Raw genomic sequence first — 23,473 nt, forward strand, 5'->3', positions numbered from 1 at the left:
GATTTTAGGTATTATGGAATTTTTTCATACTGTAATACAAAAATACTAATATTATTAAAATAAAATATATCAATGATTCGAGACCTTCTTAAGAATATAGGTAAGAAAATAGAAACCGATGAAGGAGGTGTTGCGACACACAGGAAATTTCTCACCTGATAGAGTTGCTCCTGTTTAGCCTGGGCGGCGCCGGAGATCCCGTAGAATCCCTCTGGTGCATTAGGAGACGGGCATGTGTCAAGCTCGCGCGATGCGAGCCTAATGATTCTACGCTATCCGCCTCGCACAAACCCATTCCTGAAAGAGATCCATATTCTAAAATAAAAATAAAAAGTTTGTAAAACAAAAATTTTTTAAATAAATTATTGTAAAAATAGTAAATGTGAAATAAATGCGGTGTAAATATGCGAGAAGTTAAAAAAAAATATAATTATGTAAACTAAAATATATTTAAACTGAGATAAGATTTAAACACGAGTTATTAAATACGAATGTCAATACAGTACAGTGTTCAATATGTTTATTTTTCCTGTATAAAACACTTTTGTCGAACATTGTGTTAATCAATGAGTCTTCGAGCGTTTGAAAGGAAGTTCTTTTTGATTATTATATATTTTCATTAACAAAAAATATTTTCTAGAATTAAAGAAAATAAGTTCTTTTCTTGCTTTATTACATATTCTGTAATTAATAACTATAATCAGTTTACTATTAGTTTTACTTTAATTATATATATATATATAATATATATAATAAGTGTATATATATATATATATATATATATATATATACTTTATATATATACCTTTTACAATAATTTAAAATATTTATTAAAGGACTATAATATATTTTAATCAGAATACCTTGAGACCGTCCACTGGGCGTATAGGTGTTGCTGTGTCTCATCCATGAAGTGGTATAGGGGCTGTTGGGTGTGCCATAGTAGCCCTGAAGATCAGGTGCTGCGTAATTACTACATGTGTCGCTGAGACTGCCGTCAGATGGTTTCAATACCCGGGGCGAAAATGACGTGTTTGCTGGTCCAACGCCAGCTCCTCTTTCGCGATGATGGGCCGACGCAAAAAGAGCAGTGAATTCTGGACTACCGGGTTTCGGCAGGCTTTGTGAGCCCAGCATAAGACGATCTCGGACTGATTGCGAGAGTTGACTAGCACTGGGACCGGTGAGACTGTAACTCTTATAGTGATGACCCTGATTTGATCCCGAGGAATTCGCTTGCAATTCCGTAGTGCACGTTTGTGTACCACCGGATACCTTGACCTGCACCAAATGAAGAAGGGCTTAATCAAACTTAATTTCTCTATTTAACTTAGCAAATTTAATCATAAGCTAAGCTGAAAAAGCTGTTTACCTTTAAATTAAAATGACTAACTTTTAGAATTCAAAGATCTTAAAATGCTTTTCGATTCTAAGGATTTTAGTAGTTATAATTTTTACTCTACCTTGGTCCTCGGCACAGCACTAACTTGGGCCGTTCTAGTGGCGTCCTTGCTGCCATTTTGGACACCATTGGGACTCGAACTGGTGCCTGCACTGTGCCTTTTAACATAGCCGAAGCTTTGCGGTACCCCGCGAACTTTGCTACTGTTGCTAGTTGACGTGCCTGACGAAACTTTTTGTGGTTTCTCGCCATTCGCATATTCGGCCATGGTCTGTTTCCGATGTTTATCCTACATTTAAATTAAATTATATTTATACGATTATTAGTGTCAATATCATTAATAATTAAAATGGGTAAATATTGTTATATAAGTAATAATCGGGATAAAAGTTACTTCTAGTTTTGAGACTAATTGTAAGTCTATATAAAAATAGCACAAAATCAATTTATGATAAAAATATGAACTAAGGAACCCAAAGATTCCAATATTTTTTACAATTAGAGTACTTCACCTGCGATCTTCTGGAGGGACTAGGGCTGGGTGGCGCGCCCTCCTTGTCTCTCTCTCTTGCGGCGCCCGCTTCGATATACTTCTTCCATTGCTGGCTGTTGGAACTGATACTGCTGCCAGAGCCGTTTGAGCTCTGCTGCTGCTGCTGCTGCTGCTGCTGCTGCTGTTGCTGCTGCTGTTGTTGTTGCTGTTGTTGCTGATGTTTGAAGGCCGAGCTCTCGGTCTGCTGAGAGCTGTCGGACTTCTTCACGTGCGGATGGTGACCAGCGGGATGCCCACGCGAGCCGACCACGCGGTACACCAGATTATGACTGTTACCTTGCTGCGCCCCTTGGGGGGTGGCCGATCCTCCGCCACCCCCCACAATCACACCCCCTCCGCCTGGCACTCTCTGTTTACCATGAAAATGTTGATGTATATATTAATTGCATATAAATTATATATATTTTAATTCAGAATCATATTGTATCGAATTGTTTGGGGTCACTTTTAATAACAGTTTCCAAGAAAATTACATTACATATAAATTTTTCTAAAATATATATTATAATAAAGTTGTTAAGAGATATTAAGCAAAATTTACAATATAATAGAACAATTTTAGGGATCTGAAATAATGTTATATTTATCTTACAATTAAATGTTAAAAATAGTGAGTATTTAAAATAAAACCGATATCACTATTATCGCCTGGATACAACCAGGATCAAAGATTCTGGTGAGATCGGAGATATCGATCCTCGAGCTTAACAGAAGTCAGAACCCTCATGGCATGATTCAGAGCATGGGCGCCATCATGACGCGACGCTACGACAATTTTCGTCGCCGTTCTCATTTTCTAAATCGTGTATCCTTAAACTACTTTCCCTTTTGTATAAACGCAATATTATAAATATTAAGGAAAAATACAAATGCATTAACACTTTTGTATTTTCATAAAAAAAAATGTATATATATATATATATATATATATATATATACCTATAATATATAATAATCTTTCCAAGTTATGAATATATAATTAAAAATTTATAGAGCTTTCTAAGAATTCTGTAATTAATCCTTTAAACGATGTAGGAATTTCTAGAAAATGCAGAACAAAGAATAAAAGAAATCTTCATCAAGAAATGTTCATCAAGACGAAACGAGGGTGTGTGTCCTTCCCCCATCTTTCTCCACGTGGAATCGCGAGTGACTCACAGGGGTGGAAGCAGAAAGGCTCTTTGGGCTTTTAAGGCAAGGATCGTAAACGTACGCATGGTGGAAAGGCTATAAACGTGGGACAAAGGATCCGCGGGTCAAATGCGTTTTTTTTTTACTAGTCGGCCTTTGCAAAGAAGCACGCACACTGGTTTATTCATCTTCTATTTAAAATTGTTTTCATTTACTTAAAGGAAAGAATTAAAAGCCTGCTTCCTTTCAATAATGTAAAATTTTTTATTAAAAGTATTTACCTAATATACAAGACAGACGATTTTAGTTACTCAAAATTATTTTTTATTAGTGATCTGAATTCGTCACTCGTCTATTTTTAACACTTTATTTTCTTTGCTTTCTGAACTTATATTTTTGCTTTTTCAATATTTGCCTTTTCTACTATTTTTTTAAAATTTACTACTTTTTAATTTCCTGCCGTTTATCTTGTCTTTTTCCATTTTTTACATTTTTCCTTTCTATTTTCTAATTCTACCTTTTTTCTGCATTTGCTACATCTATTACTCTCCAAACTTATCATACTTTTATCTTTTGCATTTAATTTTTACATTAAATTGTTTACGTTAATTTTGTCGTTTTTTTTTGTATTGAAAAGCATCACATACCAGGCACAATCAACCTTGTCGGCAGGAAACAGCAAACATTCGCGCGCCTTTGAGGTACGCGAACCGAGTGCGAGAATCCAAATAAACTGGGTGCGCCTCTTCCGAGTAGATGACTTTCCGAAACTCTTTCACGGTACGGCCTAAAGTTTATTTTTCGAAATCGTCGACGTGAAAACATCCCATTTTTTACGATTGTAAAGCGCGTACCACGGCAAGACGACGATGCCTTGAGTGGCGGCCGGAATGATATCGATTCGTCGTCTCGAGGATGATTCTCGAACAAAGGATAAATTTTTCTCTTCAACGTTCATAATTTATCTCTTATTTTTTATCCAAAATTCTATTCTCAATATGAGAAGAATAATTCTGTGAAGAGTATAATTTAATTATCCCAGATAGCCTACTCATTTAATCCAAATTTAGAAAAGAATATTCTAGTTATAAAATTAATAGAGCATAGAGATAAGCGATTTAAAAAAAAAGGAATTTCTCTTCGAGATGCCTTTAAAGGCTATCTCGGGTTATTTTGTAATTTATTTCATTTCTCAAATAGTTTTAAATTAGAGAAATTACTCACCATTTTTCTTTCGTCGTAATAGAAGTTCGCAGATTCTGCTTATCTTTTACATATGTGACAAACATTTCCTCTTCTATTGCAATTTTTATTTTTTATCCATCATTTCGTTTACTGGCTTTTCTTTCTCCTTTTCTAGCAATTCTTAATATTTTAACTGTTTTTATGAAAGCACTAAAATATTCTAGAGTTGCAATATATATTTCGTGTAAAAGTAAAAAAATTTCTCCCACACTGATCTAAATTATTAACTATATATATTAACTAATTAATTAACTCAACATAAAGTATATCATTCTTGAAATAATATTTTACAAGATTTTTACTTCTAATATATCTTATATATTCAAATTTTTAATTTTCATATTATTACGATAGATGGAAATTATTAATTAGCATTTCTCGCGGAATTAGTAAGTCATAGCTAATTGATCGGCAATCGGTATTACTCTGAGGCTATCCAAACCACAGTCATGAATTAACACATTGAAACCAACTAAATATATATGTATATATATTTGGTTATATATATATATATATATATATATATATATATATAGTAATTAGCTAACCAAATGCAAGCCTGTTACATAGTTTTCCTTATAAGGAAATTAGGGATGTTCCTGTCAACGATGACCTTCTCTGCTACTATAATTTCAAATCTCATTTCGAGTTCTAACAAGCCTTAATTGACTTTGCGACAGTATCTAAATACTTTATGTCGGCGACAAATTTTCTATAAATGTATTTTTTTAAACAATAACATTTAACAATTTAAACTTGAGTTTTACAAATTTATATTATTTATATTCAGAATTCTACCATATTTTATCCTGAAAATATCAGTTTTTTATCAATTCACTAATTAAAAATTGTAAATCTTGCTACAAAACTTAAGGGACTTTTTGTCATATCATCGTCTATCATCGTCTTAGCATCTATCATGTTATACTTGGCATTAATCCGTTAATTAATCCTTTTTATTCAACAAGACAGTTCTGATGCTTTTTTATCTTTAGGGACAGTTTAAGGGGTAGTTCTTTACCACCCACGTCGTCATTTTCACTTTTACGAAGACATACTCGATATTACTCCACCAATTAAGACAATTTACGTTCACTGCGATTTTCACCCCGGAAAATACAAAGGGTAGTGCTTTCTCACCCTAGCGCCTTCGGATTACGGTACCGAACGTAACGTACGAGACATCCGAACGTTAACCGCCAACTGCGAGGGTCGACGATCCATAGCTCACTGGCCCTCTCGGCCCCACCTCTCCGGCACCGTGTAATATTACTAACGGGAGGTATTCGCCCTCCCGAATACCGCACCCGCTCGCTCTGGGGTGCTACAGGAGTAACGGTTCGATCCAAGTCGTGATAAGAGTCCAGAGATCATACTGATTTATATATATATTTTTTTTGTATTTGAAGAATCGAATCACACTTTTTTCTAAGTTTAAAATTTTTTAACACACACACACACACACCCATTACACATTATTAGATATTTATACAACTAAAAAAAGTATTTTTTACAAATTATTTATGTTATTATTAAGATAAATTCAAAACGCTTAATCTTTTTTAACTATCGTTAGGATTAAGAATGTAATTTTTTAATTATTCAAAAGACACATATTGTATTATATATTGAGATATATTATATTAAAATTTTGCATTACGTACTTTGAAAAATACATAGTTTTATAAACTCTTTATTCCAAAAGAAATGAAAACTACCTTTCTTCTTTAAGAGTAAAATTGCTATATTATAATTTAAATGTTAAATTATATTATTAGTAAGAATTGAGATATTGTATTTGGGAATTATTCCGAGGACGCTGCTCTATGGACTTATTCGCCTTAAATCACCGCATTTAATCGACTTGATTTACGCCCGAAAGGGTACAAAAGAGAAGCATTACCTTGGTCAGCGATAAGAAGACCATGCGACTATACGAGTGGGATTCCCTACGCTCCCATTTTCTTATCTTAAGTGGTTCGAAAAGGGTTGTTATACCGAGTACCAATAGCTTTCGTTCAAAATGGGCCTTATGTGCGACACTGAGCAAGTCGATAGTCCAATACCAGCGGATTAGAGAGAGGATTATCCGGGGAAAGACATTTCCCGAAGGAAAAAGTTACTGTCGTTATAATCTCTTTACTACATCGTTCGCGTTGACGAAAATAAAGGTTAAAAGAAAGAACACTAAGAAAATATTTTGGATGTTATTAATTTATCGATATAAGAAAAAATATAAATCATTATAAATATTATATAATAATAAACTAAGACAAGTTAAACAAAATAAAATAAATAATTTATATATATTTAGAAAATATCAATTTTATTATGTATAGTAAAGATGGAATTTGGAAATAATAAAATATGCAATTAAACAAATGCTTATCTGTTTGAAATCATCAATATATATATAAGTTAGATTAAATATATTATCTCATACAAATTCATATTGCTGGCAAAGTTATAAATATTTAATTAACGACCATTGTCGAGCTCGTCGGGCACCGAGGTCACAATTCAGTCGCGGTAAGTGGCTCATCGAACAAAATTAAGGGGAAAGGGAATCAGGAAGGGGCAGCAGATATTATTTCATTATAATAATCACTGTTAAAAGGGACGTTTATATCGATACGACAGACTTCAAAGCTATTAAAATGGCCGATTTGCAGCCGCACGTAATGCATGGATCCATGGATAATTAATAGGTCGGCTTTTAATGGAAGGAATTAAAGGTTACTGCATATAGTCTATCTCAAGAAAAGACGCTCATTATCCATCGCGGTTAACTTTATAAGGATTAATTCAACAAAAGTCAATCATCTTTGAGCAAATATATAGAAAAATTTTCTTCAAAGAGATAAATAAGCTCACTGAATTATTTGCTTCGATGTAAAGTCGTATATTTTTTGCGCAAATTATTTTCTTGCCTTTAATTAAGATAGGATTTAAACGCAATGCAATTTTTATTGCGTTACAACAGTAATTTTGATCGATTAAATTTCCAGTAAAGCCTGAAGTACCCAAGATATTTTTGTAATGTCAAAAGCTGTTTCGGTTAAATTTCTTTTTACGCAAAAAAGGTGGAGAGAAACAAAGAAAAGAGAAAGCAAAAGGGGGGGAAAGGTGAATTTATTATTTCGCTCGACAAATATCGATTCTATTCGACGACGACCTGCCGTGACCCGGGTGCATAACTGCTCGCGACGCATATTACTAATTTCCCCTTCTCTCGCGCATTTCTTCTCTGTTTTAAATATTTTCCTCTTTGAGTTTTTATTTAAATCTTTTTATTACGTAATTTAAATAAAAAAAATAAAATTGAAATTGCATACAAATAATATATTCTAATAATTATAAAGTTATTACTTCTACAATCATAATAATTTCAAATATTTTATTCAAAGTTATTTTACTTTTTGAACAACAATAATCTTTTTCCTCTACAAACTACCAGATTATTTTTACTCTGAGATAATGATAAATAGATTATATATAATTGATAATAATAAAATCTCAACTTCTATTTTCGTTTTGTTTTATCGCGCGCGTGCACATCTGAGAATCTATTTAAATATATCGACCGTAACTTGGCGGTCATTGTTTTCATATTGGAACAAGTCCTTCGAGGCAAGAAATCGGAAATAATAAAAAACAGGATAACAATGATAACAGACAAGTATCGACATTAAGAAGAGAATTAGGAAATATAGTAATGCTTCCCAAAAAACGACGCAAATCGACGGGCGGTTGTTTTTTTTTATTTGTCAGGAATAGGATGTTTTGAATCTTGAGTTTCAAAAAGATAAATATGTGATTAACGAAGAAGAATCGAGTGCCGCACATCCAACATAGTGCATTTTTAAATTCACGCGTGAGCTTCATCGCTTGAATTTAAATGTATTAACATACGACTAAGTTTTAAGTATAATTTTACTTTTAAAAAAATTAAAAACATTAAAAAGGATTTTTATAATTTTAATTTTGCGTAAAATCAATTTATGTAATTATACTTTCATAACTGCGCTAGACTTTTATAATCGTATTTGTGTATCTATTTTGTTATTAATTCTGGATTGCTAATTTCAAATTATTGAATCAGGCTTTTGTTAAGAAAAAAAATTGCTTGCGATAATAATAGAGCAAAGAAGCGTAGGAGTTTAAAAATAGCAATTTGCAGTGACCCGCGAATGAAAAAATTGTTCTTTCAATATATGTATAGTGGGACACCCAGTACACGACAGCTGCACGATGCAACAGCTGACGTGCACACATGCTCCACGCTTTGTGACTCGATTGTTCTGTGTAGGCTTGCGAGATCACGCCTGTGCACTGTGCACACATCGCTTCTTGTCCTTGCACACCAATTTGAGCGTTAATTAAAGAGAAGTTTGATATCGATCAAGAATATTGTCGCAAAAAATTATACCCTGCTTCAAGTAATCTCATATAGAAAATAATAATTAATATTTCTGATAAGGCTTTAAATAAATATATTTCATCTTATAAAGAAAATTCCACATTTAATCAAAATTTAAATGGTCTCCCAGAAAATCTTAAACTTTAGTTAGATAGAATCTCTTTGTCTTGTAAAAGAGAGCTACTCGTTTCATTGGAATGGCAAATGTTGGTTACTATAGTAAATGTGGGAGACAAATTCTAGAATCTAGATGAGAGAAATTCTAGATTCACTCCTATGTGCATGAATATTATGACATGATTGATCTGTTTCAAATATACACAAACGTGTTGACTACGGGTACCTGCCAATTATCGTACTAATAATCCCAATAATTATCGAGAATATACCTGGCGACTGTCAGCATCAGTCCCTTCTGCAGTCATCTAATAATATGTCGTTAGTGAGTCAACGACTACTAAATCATACTCCTAATAACTACGAATAGCAAATGCTATTTTCAAAAATATTCCAATAACAATTCCGATAAATTAAAAAAAGAAAAATTTATGAAAAACCGGATAAATTAAAAATATAATTACATAAAAGATAAATGTTATCTTAACTTTTGTTTAGTGTAGTAGCTCATTTAAAAATAAATATTCTTTAACAGTAAGTGAAATAAGTAATTGGGGGATTAAAAGATTATAAAAAACTTAAAAATTAAAAAATAAAATTGAATTGAAATATAGTATTAAAATAAAAATAAGAGTTTTTTTTTGTATCGTCAATTGGAAGAGAGAGGTACCCGTTTTGAGGATTCTGAATTCTTGCTGGATAGAGGAGGGTATTAACACTATCAACAAGCAAACGACACCGACGGCGATTAGTCGGAGCGCGACTCGGATAATTGGAAAATAAGAATTAATAGAAGCTATTTCCGAACGCTATTTCCAGTCGCGCGTTTCCCTCTCTCCCTCTCCCTCATGCTTAAACCGCGCGCTATCGATTCCAAATTCGCGAGTTCGCTGACCTTGTGATGAGAGGGATGTCCCGTGTGATTGGCGGAGGTGTGATTTCCGGCGGGAATGGAAGCCAGCTCCTCGATTGTGAGCTCCGCCAAGGCGTCGTTCCCGCCGCTGCAACCGCCTAGAAGACCGCCGGCGACGACGCCGCTGATACCGACGCCGCCGCCGCCGCCACCACCGCCGCCACCGCCACCACCGCCGCCACCGCTTCCCGGACTGATGCCCCCGATGCAGCCGCCATCCGACCTCGCGATCCCCGACGGCCGATTCTTCTGCACCCGCCTCGAGGTCACCAGTTCCTTCACCCCCGACAGCTCTCGCCGCGAACCACCCACGTACCTACGAATCAATGCAAATCAAGTGTCGCTATTATTATTCGGAAAATAGTAACTGTTCAATCGTATAATGCAATAACATTTTATTTCGCTTATTAATTTGTGCAGCGGTCTTGTATTCACAGTGTACATTATCAATATAGAAGTAATATAATTATTTAAGGCATTTTAGATAGTTTTGGTATTCAGAACAGAGATTTCTTGCAATTATTTAAAATGGTTCTTTTCCATGCGGCGTAAAGTTAGCATTGGCTTTTTCTACTGCGTCGCTATTATTATTCAGAATGTAAAATAGTGGTTTAATTGTACGATAAGGCAAAATTTTATTTGTTTTTATTTCTTAAAATTCTCTCTCTCTCTCTCTCTCTCTCTCTCGCGCGCGCGCAGCTAACCAACAATCATTACTAAAGCAGAAATATATTTAACAATTGTTTTTAATGGTTTTTTCTGTTGTGGTTTTTTCAGTAAATCTTTAATTTTTCTATTTTCTGCACACATTTTTTCTATTACGCCGATGTTATTTTTCCCGAGTTGCAGAAAGCAATGGTTTATTTGTGTAATATGATAAATGCATTTGTTTGTTTTATTTTAAAGTTTACATTACTACAATTTCATTGTTTAAACTATGATGTAAAAAAAATCAATGAATAAAATGGCATAAATAATCATTGGCGTAAATAATATATTGGCACTTTGTTTTTGAAATATAATTATATTTTTTTCTATTAGTTTCCTTATCGTGTAATTACAAACTAAAGCGTTTATATATAAAAAGAGTATAGATTCGCTGATAATAAGTTCAAATACCGTTTCAATATTTTTGTAAGTAATTTTAAGCGTAGTTTTCTATAAAGTTAATATCAACAATTAAATTAATACTGTTATTAAGTAGAATAGTTATCGGAGAGAGAGAAACTTAAATTGTAAATAATATTCAAAACAAAATTAATTATAAAATAAAGATACTTCCATTTTTACCAAAAAACTTGCATTTTCTGAGATTTATCCATCATTATTATATTATTATCTTTTTTAGAGGAAAAAAAATTTATCTCGTTCGAAGCAGCAATGTGTTTGCTGATTTAGCATAAAGAAAACACGCGACAGTGCGATGACATGGAGAGAATATGACGGTTTTATTCAGCGTTTAGATTTATGGTGTACACGAGGCGCGTAAATATATATATATATATATATATATTTTTTTTTTAAGTGTTGTCCGCATATTGGCGCGATACGTGTCCTCTGCATGTGATTCATGGTGATAATAATTATTAATCCTACACCCGAGGGACGGGTACGTTTCATTGCTTTTGTGCGACACGCGAGAATTGCCTATGGATATTTTTCGTGCATTTATTTGTATCGAGCTTTTTCGCGCATAGAGATGCTGTGCTGTGTCGTAAAAACTATCATGAATACTTTATTCATACACGTAAATGTGCATGTACCTACGTGTAAGTCAAATAATTCAATAGTGTTTACGCAATATGATTGCAAAAATCATTATAAAGACTGCAGAATACAAAACAAGAAAATTTGATCAAAAAATCGAAAAATTCATAAATGTATATGAAAAAAGTTATGGATTTAGACAACAAAAATTGCTATATTTATAGTCTTTTTTGTAATGTATTATCATATTTGTAATATATATCACATTTATGTAATTAAATGTAATATATATATCACATTTAATACACATAATCAATTATAATTTTAAATCAACTGCATTGATAAACTATTGTCGTACGTTTATCTTCGTCTCATATAGTTAATTTTTCATCATTAACTATCAATTTGGATACACGAGATTTAAATATCTCGTAGAAAGCCCGTTTTTCTGAGGAAAAAGTTAAAATTACCGATATACAAACGCGCCGGAAAAAAGAAATAATAAACACGTTCACGACGAAACTCTCGCGTGATTTTATAGCGAGCTCTAAAAATTTATCTTGCACGTGCCTTTTTAGGCTGAGGTCGTTATTTTAACTACCCTTATAGCGGCCAGTCGGGGGTTAATGCGTCTCATAAAAAACGTTTTTAATCTCGACACCAAGTCGGAGGTCAAACTGATTCACGAACTCGACATCTTGAGAGGAAAAAAAGGGCTAAATAAAATTTCAAGACAATGAAATTTCAAGAGTATACAGGCGGAAACAGGAGCTATCATTTTAGGAGCCAGCATAGGTCTTAAGATTACTGAAATCTGCTCAATTTAGTATTCGCCAAAAAAGAAGAATCTACGTTTTTTCTGTTTTATTTTCTTAATACCATCGTATGTGTCTTATGCAATTATTAAAATAAAATTCCAATTATTTAAATCTGAGTAACTAAATTCTATAAATCTTTATTTCGGATCTCTCTAAATTTTTTGGAGTGAAATTTTCACTCTAAACATGGAGTTACTGACCAGTTCACTCAAAAAGAGTGAATATTCGCTCCAATAGAGTGAATTTATTTACTCTAAGGTAAAAAGAGTTGAGTTTCACTCTGATTTTTAAAGTGAAGTTGTTAGAGTGAAGTTGTCACTCCAAATTTCACTCCAACTTGAAGTGAAATCGCCTTTCCGCTTCCCGCTTCGAGTGAAGTCATCACTCCAAACTTCACTCCAACTTGAAGTGAAATCGCCTTCCCGCTTCCCGCTTCCCGCGTGTTCAATTGTTCCTGTGTAGAAATTTGTTAGGGATGGCCTTACATAACATAAGACCCCGATTATTTACGAATATATTTACGAACACAAAATTTCATAATGATCCGGCACTGGTTTCTGACATTCACCCGACATTAAGAAATATTATATCATATATCAAATTCAAAATTTTATTACTCTTTTTAAACTGAATTTGTTTCTTAAGATGATTTTTGAAAAATTATTTATTTGCGCTGGTTGTGATATATGTAGACCATATATACACGCTTACATCAAATTAAGAAGTAGTCTACCACGTAAGGCAGTTGGCTCACGATGCAGAGGTCCCGAGTTCGAATCCCACCAAGGTAAGTGTGTTTTTCAAATACGAGAAAATATTTATAATCATAGACAGCATCTTAAGAAACAAATTTAGTTAATAGTAATAAAATTTCGAAATAAATAATTTTTTTTATGTCGGGTGAATAATTATTCAGTGAAACATGTCACTCTTTCCAGAGTTGAACAATCACTCCAAATAAAAAGTGAATAAGCACTCTTTCGCAAAGTGAAAATTCGCTCTATTTAGACTGGCAGTATTTTCATTATTTGTAAGAGTGGGATCTCACTCTTTTGGAGTGAGATTCCACTCCAAGAAATTTAGAGAGATAATTGTTGTATTTCTGAGGCAAGTTTAATTAAATTATATTATACGCGAATTTCTTAACTTATTTAAATAAATGATAATTTTCAATTTTATTTTAAGTACATTTTAATTTTACCTTCAAAAATTGTAAGAAATTTTCTCTCTCAACAGAGTGAATGATCAGAAGAATATTTTTTCTTTCACTGCATTAACTTCTGAATAATTGTTTTTTACTTTCATGACTGACGAGCTCTCCGATCACTTTGTGCGGATTAAATATTTGCAGAAAGCCTTTGACCTGAGATGGAATTGAAACGGTAACTTTCGAGAGTACGCCGCATGTGATAACTTTGCTCTCACAGGAAACTTGGACTGCGAGCGAAAACTTCGGATGTCATTTTTTTACTCGTTACTCGTGAAACTTCTTGATTACGAGGACAGTTATCGTCAATAATTAAAAAGTTGCCAACAACGAAAAACACGGAAGAAATTCGAAAGAAGGAAGCCTCGCGAAAGTCATCTGTGAACGCGAGAAACAAAGTTCTGACGTCAAGTTTCTTATAGGATGTCATTAATGGTATTGTGCTCAAGCTTGTTTTATTTTCTCGAGGAGAAGAGGAGGAAAGCAGGATTGATAAAGAAGGAGGATGATTTTGTTCAGATCAAAGTAAATCCTCTGTAATTTTTAATGAATTAAATTCTATATTCAAGATATTATTTCGTATTCTCTAACAGAACTCGGCACAAAAAAGAACAGGGCAAGGAAGATAGAGAAGTTATTTAGAAAAATTCGCGCGATTTTAGAATCATCGCGAAGTTTGTAGCTAGCATTTAGACGATAAATCTGCCGGAAAGTAATTTAAGAGAAATTTAAATAAATGCGTTATATCAGATTTCAAAATTTGTTACATTATAATATCATTATAAACGAATTGATAATTGTTATTAATTAAAAATAATCGATAAATACTAAATAATTTCCATTTTCCACAGAAGTGAGGGCTTTACTTCTTTGACTCTCGAGCTTTACTTATTACGGAGTTGGCGTATGTCAAAGCTGTATAATTTTTTAACGTAAAAACTGTACCTAAAAATCATAATTAGAAATATAAAGATTAGAAGGTGATTATTTTAATATTCTTTACTGAATCTCAATTAATGAAGAATTCTGATTAAATTTGGACTTTCTTTCTTATTACGAGTAAACGCTGAGAAATCTTTATTTGGGAAAACGCGATTAGTAAAAAAAGTAACGCGTCGAAATTTCCGCTTTTCCATTAAATTTTTCCTTCTGGCCTTTCAACTTCTCCATCTTCCACACCCCACAACCCTCGTATTCAGCCAACGTATTCAGCTAGGCGGCTGAAAGCTTCGAACAAACAGGAACACGAGATTACCGTTCAGCTTGAGCCGCCGCGTTTCTTCCAGCGGATTCCGGGTATCCTTCCGGGTCTTCCACCCTCGCTATACTAAGGACACACTATCACACCGAGGAAATCGAGAGAAATCACCGCGAGCGACGGTTTTACCGCGGCTACGAAGCCAGAGCGAAAATTATCACCGGTATGAAATAAATCGTACTTTACGTATCTTCGACGTGGACGACGAGAACGACACTCCCCACCCTCGGCGGTTCAGCACGTACTCTCTTGCCTCCGTCGTTGGGAAAGCAACCCCGCCGCGAGACAACCCCTCGAACCGCCCTGGAAATAACGCTCCGACACCGCCAGATCGCAGCACCGCGCGGCGCGGCCGAATCGATCGTCGTGACGTCACGGCGTCCACGCAAGCGTCGCGGCCACCACGAATAAATATCGTCCATCTCCACCACGGTTTGTCTAGATTGTTTGTCTAGAGTACTCTAGAGTTTAGATGAATGGATCTTGCGTTCCAACAAGCGTCTCGAGAGTTTCTATAATTACGTCCGAATTTTTATAGTGATAAAAAATAAATATTCGAAGAGATGGAGAGAACGTTCTGTGTAATATATATTCTGATGGTATATAAATTTGTTATTTTATTTCTAGACTAAAAATTAACTAATTGTAAATCCGGAAGGGATCAATTTTATATTTATATTTCACAAATCCCAACAATTGTAGATTTCTTCGTATAAACATGTGTGTAAAATATATAATGCTAACGTATAAAAATTAATATACTTAAAAAAAGTATTTAAAAATCTATACGATATAAATTATATTTTACATCTCTCGATAGAAGTTTATATTTTGTAAATATTAATATTAAATTTTGTAGTTCTTTTTTTTTAAGTATAAATTAAAATTTTATTTTATAATCTCATTGTTCAAACTTGTTCCTACAAAAGATCTGGCGCATGTCCAACGAGATGCACCGGAATGATATTACGCAGCGGCATCGTCATCTCATCGTCAGAATGCACGAAGGCGAGGAAAAGGCACGCGTCCGCGTCACGTCGCGCCGCGATCGGCTTCTACGCCGCGGGAAGGAGCCGCAGGACAATGCTGAGAGGCTGCTGTCAGAACGGACAAAGGCGCTTATCTTTTTGCATACGCTATACGTAACACAGCCTCGTTCGCCGCGCGCGTCGCGCGTCGCTCTGTCCGTGCCGCGCGCATCCAAGAATATGTCATGCGCTAAATGGGAGCGTAGTGTGTTCCGCTTCAAAAGATATAACCAAAAGTTATCAATAGGTAACTATGATATCAGAGCAAATGTAATACAACCATCGTATTTCGAAATAATAATAGTAAAAAAAAAAGAACAAAGAGTAACAAAAATCAATGACAATAATAAAATTATAGAAGATTGTATGATTACTGATGACACTTATGTACATAGTACCTAAGATTTAGTCATAAAGATAAGCTATAAGTAAGCTAAGCACTCTCGAGAAAAATAATTATTTTTATTATATAAAAGAACCGGAAATACACACAATTTTGATAAGACAATAATATAACACTACAATAGAACTGAATATTAAATTTAATGATTATTATAAATTTACTAAGAATTATAATCATTTGTGTAATAAAGAGTATTATAATCGTTGTAATATTTATATATTACAATAATTGATAAAATTTATGTAAAAATTGGAAGAATTAAAAATATCGCTATTAGAAATTAATATTTTTGTCTTTAAATAATTGTCTTAAAAAAATATGGTGCACGAATATCAATTTATTAAAATAAATATTGATAAATAATTCTAATATTAATGGATAGTACAGCATAAATCTCGTTGTCAGCGCAACTCTCGTTACATCTATGTATATGTATAATACCAAATGATTTATAATCTATAAACGAGATATTCTGACAAGAATACAATTCTTGTTCGGACTATTGTACGAATAATCGTATCCGGTCCTTTTATTTTTAAATATATTTATATGACAGGTTTTCTCGACGACGCGAAGAGAGAAAGCTTTCGCAAGACGATAATCGTGCGATAAACGACGAAATATGCTGAACGTCTTTGTTGCAGGTTCTACGGAGTAGTCTTCGATGATGGTGATGAGGGTCGTGGAAGGGTCTCACGACTGAGTATATTGAATTTCTGAAAAGCGTGTCGGGTTTCAAGCGGATGATACGCGCCGCGGCGCGGGTTCGATTATGTCGAAGCAAGCTAAGCGAAGGAGTCCGCCATACCCTTAGGCCCTTAGGCATATTTCCAGAGTGTATCATGGCAAACAACACCTTGTATAGCGTGTGATACCACCTGAGTAAAACTCTTTCTTATAATTATTGGATGTATATGTATATTTCGAAGTCAAACGTTTCTAACAAGGAAATGTACGCAAGTGTTCCCCCCTTCGCACGACTTTCATGCTTTGAATATGCTAATCAAAATAAGAGACATTAATTTTCTTTATATGAGTACTCTAACATTATGTTAAAGAAGTGAAATATCCTCTAATATAAAATTGATTCTTATGTGTGTTTCTAAGTGTATATAACATATGAAAAGGACAAAAAAATGTTTAAAATAAAAATTTTATAATTTCAAAGGCATTATATATTACAGAAATATTTTATTTTTCAAAATACCCCCCTGTATACTCTTCACTATTTCTCTTTATTATTAACGACTTTCAGGAGTTTATGCTAGATTCCACTTTTTAATATCCTACGCGAGCTTTAACTTCGGCGATAGGATGAAGCCGCGGATGTTTGCGGAGAAAATCATTATCGCAGATTAATCGAATGACTGACCATGCTTTAATTCAATCGTGGTAAAAGCAGTTCAAGAAGCGTTGAGTAATTGGAAAGATCTCCGGAATTAGCCTTGTGAATTTTGCCTAATTATCCATAGTCGGACTGCAGGGCAGTCATATCTTCCTCGTGAGCAACGTGTGACTCATTCGTTCTATTCGCGCGTGCGAATAGCGCGAACAGATCGCCGAGAGTAAAATTTTTCATCATTAAGGGGTAACACCACTCTAGCGCCCCCCTAATTTTGACAATTTTTTATGGAAATATAGTAAATGGAATACAAAATCTGTTTAAAGGCCTTTATTGCACATACTTTAAAGTGTGTTCACAATTTTTTTCAATTTTTTTTTTACAAAATAACTGCGCTAGAGCTCAGCAAAGGAAGCCGGAAGTGTTCTGCGGCCGGAAAGATTTCTCCTCCAATTTTTGACCTGGAACAAAAAACCAAAAATTTTTTAGTTTTATATAAGATTAGCTCGGGAAAGACGTACGGAAATTAAAAAATATTATTTTTTGTAAAAATGGTGCACGTTTGAAAACGTTTCATTGTTTAAAAATAAAACGTTTTGTTCAAACGTGCACCATTTTTACAAAAAATGATATTTTTTAATTTCCGTACGTCTTTCCCGAGCTAATCTTATATAAAACTAAAAAATTTTTGGTTTTTTGTTCCAGGTCAAAAATTGGAGGAGAAATCTTTCCGGCCGCAGAAAACTTCCGGCTTCCTTTGCTGAGCTCTGGCGCCGTCATTTTGTAAAAAAAAAATTGAAAAAAATTGTAAACACACTTTAAAGTATGTACAATAAAGGCCTTTAAACAGATTTTGTATTCCATTCACTATATTCCCATAAAAAATTGTCAAAATTAGGGGGGCGCTAGAGTGGTGTTACCCCTTAAATAAAGCATCAATTTTAGTTGGTTGTAATAGTTAGCTTAAAAAAATTAAATTGTTCTATAGAAAGCAGAAAATTCGAAGATGCACGGAAGATAAAATATACATACATGTGCGATCAATGCAGAGAAAAACGCATTCCGCGAAGAACACCTACGCTTCATCTTGGCGTTTCTCTAATGGATTCGGCTTGCTACTTGAAATCTTAATTTGAATGTACGCAGACCAGAGAGCTTCGCTAATAATAAAGCTCTCTCTCGGTCGGTCGTGAGCATTTCGTTGCAAACACGGAGAGAGCGGCACGGGCGTGGCGGAGCGTAATGAACGAGTCACGACCACGACGCGAATCCACTTTGTGCGCCGGACAACGCTTAAACGTTGTCTAAAATAGAAAGTGCCTCTATGCTAAATGCACCCAGAAAGCAGAAAGCTGTCATCTTTAGTTGTATCGTATAAAAATTATAAGTAAAATAAAATAAATTAAGAAAAGTTCAAAAATTTCTCATATTAATTTCCTGATGTTTAATATTAAATATTTTTTAAATTTATTCTGTTGTGTGAAAGAATTCTGTTAAAGTAAGTAGCATAAAATGATCACAAATGCTTTTTATTTACTTTAGCAATGATTTTAACAAAGATTAATGTGACGCATCGAAGATGGGAGATGTAAGACTTCACGAGGGTGACGAGCTTTTCACCGAAAAGCTCGCGAGAAGCTTAGACCCAAGCTTTCTTGATCAATACTCGGCGTGCGCTCGGCGTCGCCTACGCGGCACTAATTTATCGTCGCTCTCTTGCGCGGACCGAACGTCGTATATTTTCGCACCTTCTTCATCCATATTTCATTCGATAAAAAATAATCCATGCACTCAGCAATCCAGCAAAGTTTTGCGACGCCTCGCGCGTGTCACGAATGGCACGCAATACACAAAGTTCAACCCCAACAAAGTTTCCCAAATATCTTTTTCGCGACGATTTGATTTGTCATCGACCTTCCGAGATCTCGATAACAATAGTTCGTTGCAATGTATAGAAATTCAAAAGCAATTATTTTTTAAAAACAGTGTTACATTATAACACTGTTATAACTCTATATCTATTTTCTTGTTATATTGATATTATTTTAATCAAATTGGAGTAAAATGCCATTTGCCGTCAGAGCTTAGATCTTAAGTAGCCTAATATTAATTCGATTGCATATCACGGTCTTATTTCTCTTATTATTAATATTATTTTATTAATATACATATTATATAATATAATACATATTATACATATTATATATATACATATTATACATATTATATAATATATACCGTTATATATGTATATATGTATTAATATATTATAAATTCATGAAAGAATTGATCAAAAACAGAATTTTAATTAGTTGATGGTTGCCGATTATTGCGTCTCAAAAAAGTTACAAGAACTTACCTGTCGTGCTCGTGACCATAGGAAGGATTGATCCTTCGGGCGTATAGGGACGCGCCGCCTTCAGACATGTATCCGTCGCATAGATCCGAAAGGGTTCTGCTGCCAACGCTCATGCCGCCTCCGCGCAGCACCTCGCCGTCGCTCAGGTAACCGGAAGCGACGTCTACATCGGCGTAATCGTGATGACCAACATGATGATGCGACGATGAATGCAGGACGGTATATTGTCGGGCCGTGGTGCGGCTCGGTAGGGTCTGTAAACCCCGGGCCCCGGGCGTGTATCCACGGAGAAGAGGTTGCATGGGCTTCACAGTCATCTCGGCCTCATCGTCTGCCAGAGCACCACCGCACGTTGAACTTTCCGACAGTACCTTAAAAAAAAAAAATGAAAATAAAGGACGTGTAAAAGTAACTTTTTATTTTAATTTTTATATTTATCAAATCTTAAATCAAATTTTTGATTTTGTGTTTTGAATAGTCGTCTGATATACTTTCAAAAAACAGACCTTCAAAAATTTCAAAACACTTACCTTTTCCAACTGTTCAAACGTGGTGTCGATCTTCCGATTAGGGATCGTCTTAATCTCGCTGCCGCTCTCGCTACTTGGCCTATAAATCACACTACTGTCGCTCGAGTTGCTCTGCCCGGTGCTGTTAGAATTGCTGTGCGAGCTTTCGGACATAAGGTCCGAAATACTCGGCATTGGCGACACCATTGCTACTGTGTTGGGATCGAGTTTGCGATGAAGAGTATCGCCGCTCTTTGGTTTTGTTGGGGTCGGCACTCCGCTGATTGTGCTGTTCTCTTTCGATGGTTTCGATGTACCTTTTACAAGAGCAGTAGGTTTCGGGATGCTGGAACCCGGACTGAGCCCGGCCGGGTTCGGACCGTGAAGAGGACTGTTCGAACCTGCTAACGGTTTACTGGGCCCAAAGTTCAAATTGCTTTGCATGGGTATGCTCGTCAATTCGTCTTCGATATTAGTTAGCTTTTCGTCAGCTACTGAGTCCACGCGATTAGTCGTTACAGAATCTTGTTTATCGTTGGAAACATCGATAGATTCTTCTTGCTCCAAAATAACCTTCTCCTGGTGTGATACTCGAGTTTTCGATGGTGAATCAAAGCTTTCCATCCCTGATTGCTGTTCGTAATTAGCTTCTAAAACTTCTGGCTCTTTCTGCTTTGTCACAAGATCCTTGCCGTCTGATAGATTCGCTTGGTTCATGCTTAGAGTGCGATTAAAAGTATCGTTCTCGTGGACAAGCGTCTCTCCCGGTTCGGACATTTTGATAATACCATTGGTATTTGCGAGAATAGCTTTCTGCATCATAAAGTCCTTGTTCAGACCATTTGGCGGTGGCTTCATACTTTGCAAATAAATTCTTGGATCCGGTATCTTGGCCGGAAGCTCCATCTTGGGTCTGGGCGAAAGTTTCGTCGTCGGGAGCTCGTTCCTCAAGTTCACGTTTTTAGTATCTAGAAGATTGATTTGTTTAGACGACGTTAGGGCGGAAGGATTCGGTTTCAAAGGCTGTACTATCGGTTGCTTCATCTGAAGTTCCTGAAGAGTCGGCGTTTTTTTGTCACTGGGTAATTTGGTGCCGATAGTTTTACCAACAATTTTAACATCTTGATCCACGATTGGATTATTATAAGACGCCGTCAACTTCTCCAAGGAGCTCGGCGGGCCCTTGCTTGTACGTGCAATCTTACTCTGGGCCTTGCTCTGCTCTTTCCTGCTTGTTTTCGGACTGGCCTGCTTCGCCGGTTTGGTCGATTGCAGTTTTGATTTCAACGCGCGACTCTTTGGCGATTCCTGGGCTTGGACCTTGCTCTGATCGCACAAGGAAGTTGAACTGTCTGAGTGTTCAGATCGAGCTGAAGAAAATCCGGAAGAACTGGAAGTGCGTTTTGAGACTCCCGACGAAGTCTTTCCTCGCTCTTGATTTTTATCTTTATTATTGAAAAGTTTAAATTTGTCCAATACAGAATTCTTGTTTGGCTGAGGTGCCGGGACAGTATTTCCAGAATACGGTAAGGCCTGTTGCTGAGGCCTCAGACCTCCGTTGGGTCGGCCTACTGTGGATGCTCGAGGGCTGCAAATTAATTAAAAAAATTCAAATTAAAAATAGAAACAATATCTAAAAAGATTTCTGGTTCTTTAAAAATTTACATATAGATCGCGAATGCTTTTTTTCTGATTAAAGCAAACATTTCAAATAATAATATTTAAAAGATTATAGGTAATACTTGAAATAAAAATTATATATCTGCAATATAATACAAATACATTTTCGATAGAAGAAAGAATCCTAAACAATCTTCCTAATTCTATTACATTAATTTTCATTATCTAATAAATAATCAATTTTTAATTTCTTTAAATAATAAAATTTAATGGCAATTGACAATCACATGATTGGATTGTAAAAATATCTATCTTTAAATGTTGATTTTACCTTGGCGTGGTAGCTGTCGGTTGTCGATTTGTATTCTGACTCCTAGGTTGCGGAATGAACGAAAGACCGCCCTGAGACGGTTGTTGTTGACTCGGACTGGTGCTTCTAGAACTGCTCGCGCTACCCACACCGCCGTTCCCGTGTTTTAAACTTCCTGAAACAAAGAAATATAAGGAATTATTAACATCAGACTATCTTTTTGCGATTTATGTATGTTTTTTTTTATCAGAAAAGATATTTCATGTAATTATATATCTCTTATAATATCTACTGTTTGTGTGTGAACACGCTAATATTTGCAATATGCAATGCATATCCACTGAAATAAATTTCTGAAATAATTTAAAAGAAGAATATTTTTCTAAATAATATAATTAAATGTAACGATATTTTTATAAACTCAGGAATAACTCAAAAGGAATAACTCGATGGTGATACTAGCAAAATTTCAACATATTCTAATATAAAACAATCTGTGCCTACGTTTAATTCTTCTAATATTAAGTCTGACATCGAAGTGTAAGAACAAAAAATCCTGGCTAATTTTTCTGTTGCTACGAGACACGTTTGTCGTTGGCTGAGTCTCAATAAGACGATAATAATTGGCCGCGTCATTAAATGCGCACAGTCGCGCGATTGTTGCAGCAGCCCGCTCGCTGCATGTGCGTTCGAATGGTGCAATGCGCGGTGCAGCGCACCGTAGACAAAATAAACCGTCCGTGTTTACCGAGAGCGAGGAGATTAATCCGCTACCTCATACTACCACCCGATTCGCTCTTCCTAGGTAATTGTAGACGTTGTTTCTGTCAAATAATCCGCGTCAGCACGCAATTTGCCGAGCGATAATCTTGAAACGTAAATATGCGTTCGATTAATTATGGCGACTATATATGAGCCAGTGAGTTTAATGAAGATTAGTGATTTTAAATCCATCTGAGTAATTATAGCATTAGACGAGGAAAAATTTTAAATAAATCTTAAATAATATCTTAACAACGATAAATGGTAAGTAATTTTGTAAAATTAAAAATTATTGTAATCAAAATCGGAATTAACCTTAGTTATTTCAAATTATAAAAAAATCTCTCAAATTCGCTTTTGTTCGCGATT

At 34.9% G+C, this 23,473-nt stretch overlaps 1 protein-coding gene and 1 long non-coding RNA gene across 6 annotated transcripts in view; one reads left to right on the forward strand and one right to left on the reverse strand.

The window, feature by feature from the left end:
• Positions 1–23,473, reverse strand: part of Sick (sickie) — a 126,820-nt gene that overhangs the window by 35,346 nt on the left and 68,001 nt on the right. For 3 of the 5 annotated variants that reach the window (XM_071788941.1, XM_071788939.1, XM_071788943.1), the window contains exons 6-13: positions 22,364–22,517; positions 20,434–22,000; positions 19,904–20,274; positions 9,764–10,097; positions 1,915–2,304; positions 1,464–1,691; positions 864–1,281; positions 156–315 (exon numbers count right to left, since the gene is read on the reverse strand). In XM_071788941.1, coding sequence (XP_071645042.1) covers positions 156–315; positions 864–1,281; positions 1,464–1,691; positions 1,915–2,304; positions 9,764–10,097; positions 19,904–20,274; positions 20,434–22,000; positions 22,364–22,517 — 3,622 coding nt within the window. The remainder of the gene's footprint in view (positions 1–155; positions 316–863; positions 1,282–1,463; positions 1,692–1,914; positions 2,305–9,763; positions 10,098–19,903; positions 20,275–20,433; positions 22,001–22,363; positions 22,518–23,473) is intronic. The other 2 variants (XM_071788942.1, XM_071788940.1) reach the window with 1 other exon arrangement.
• Positions 15,214–17,392, forward strand: LOC139819542 (uncharacterized). The gene is made up of 3 exons (XR_011733755.1): positions 15,214–15,370; positions 15,701–16,046; positions 16,847–17,392. It is a non-coding gene; the product is annotated as an uncharacterized lncRNA (long non-coding RNA).

The sequence above is a fragment of the Temnothorax longispinosus genome, chromosome 9 (assembly GCF_030848805.1).
Source record: "Temnothorax longispinosus isolate EJ_2023e chromosome 9, Tlon_JGU_v1, whole genome shotgun sequence".
In the NCBI taxonomy this organism is placed as follows: domain Eukaryota; kingdom Metazoa; phylum Arthropoda; class Insecta; order Hymenoptera; family Formicidae; genus Temnothorax; species Temnothorax longispinosus.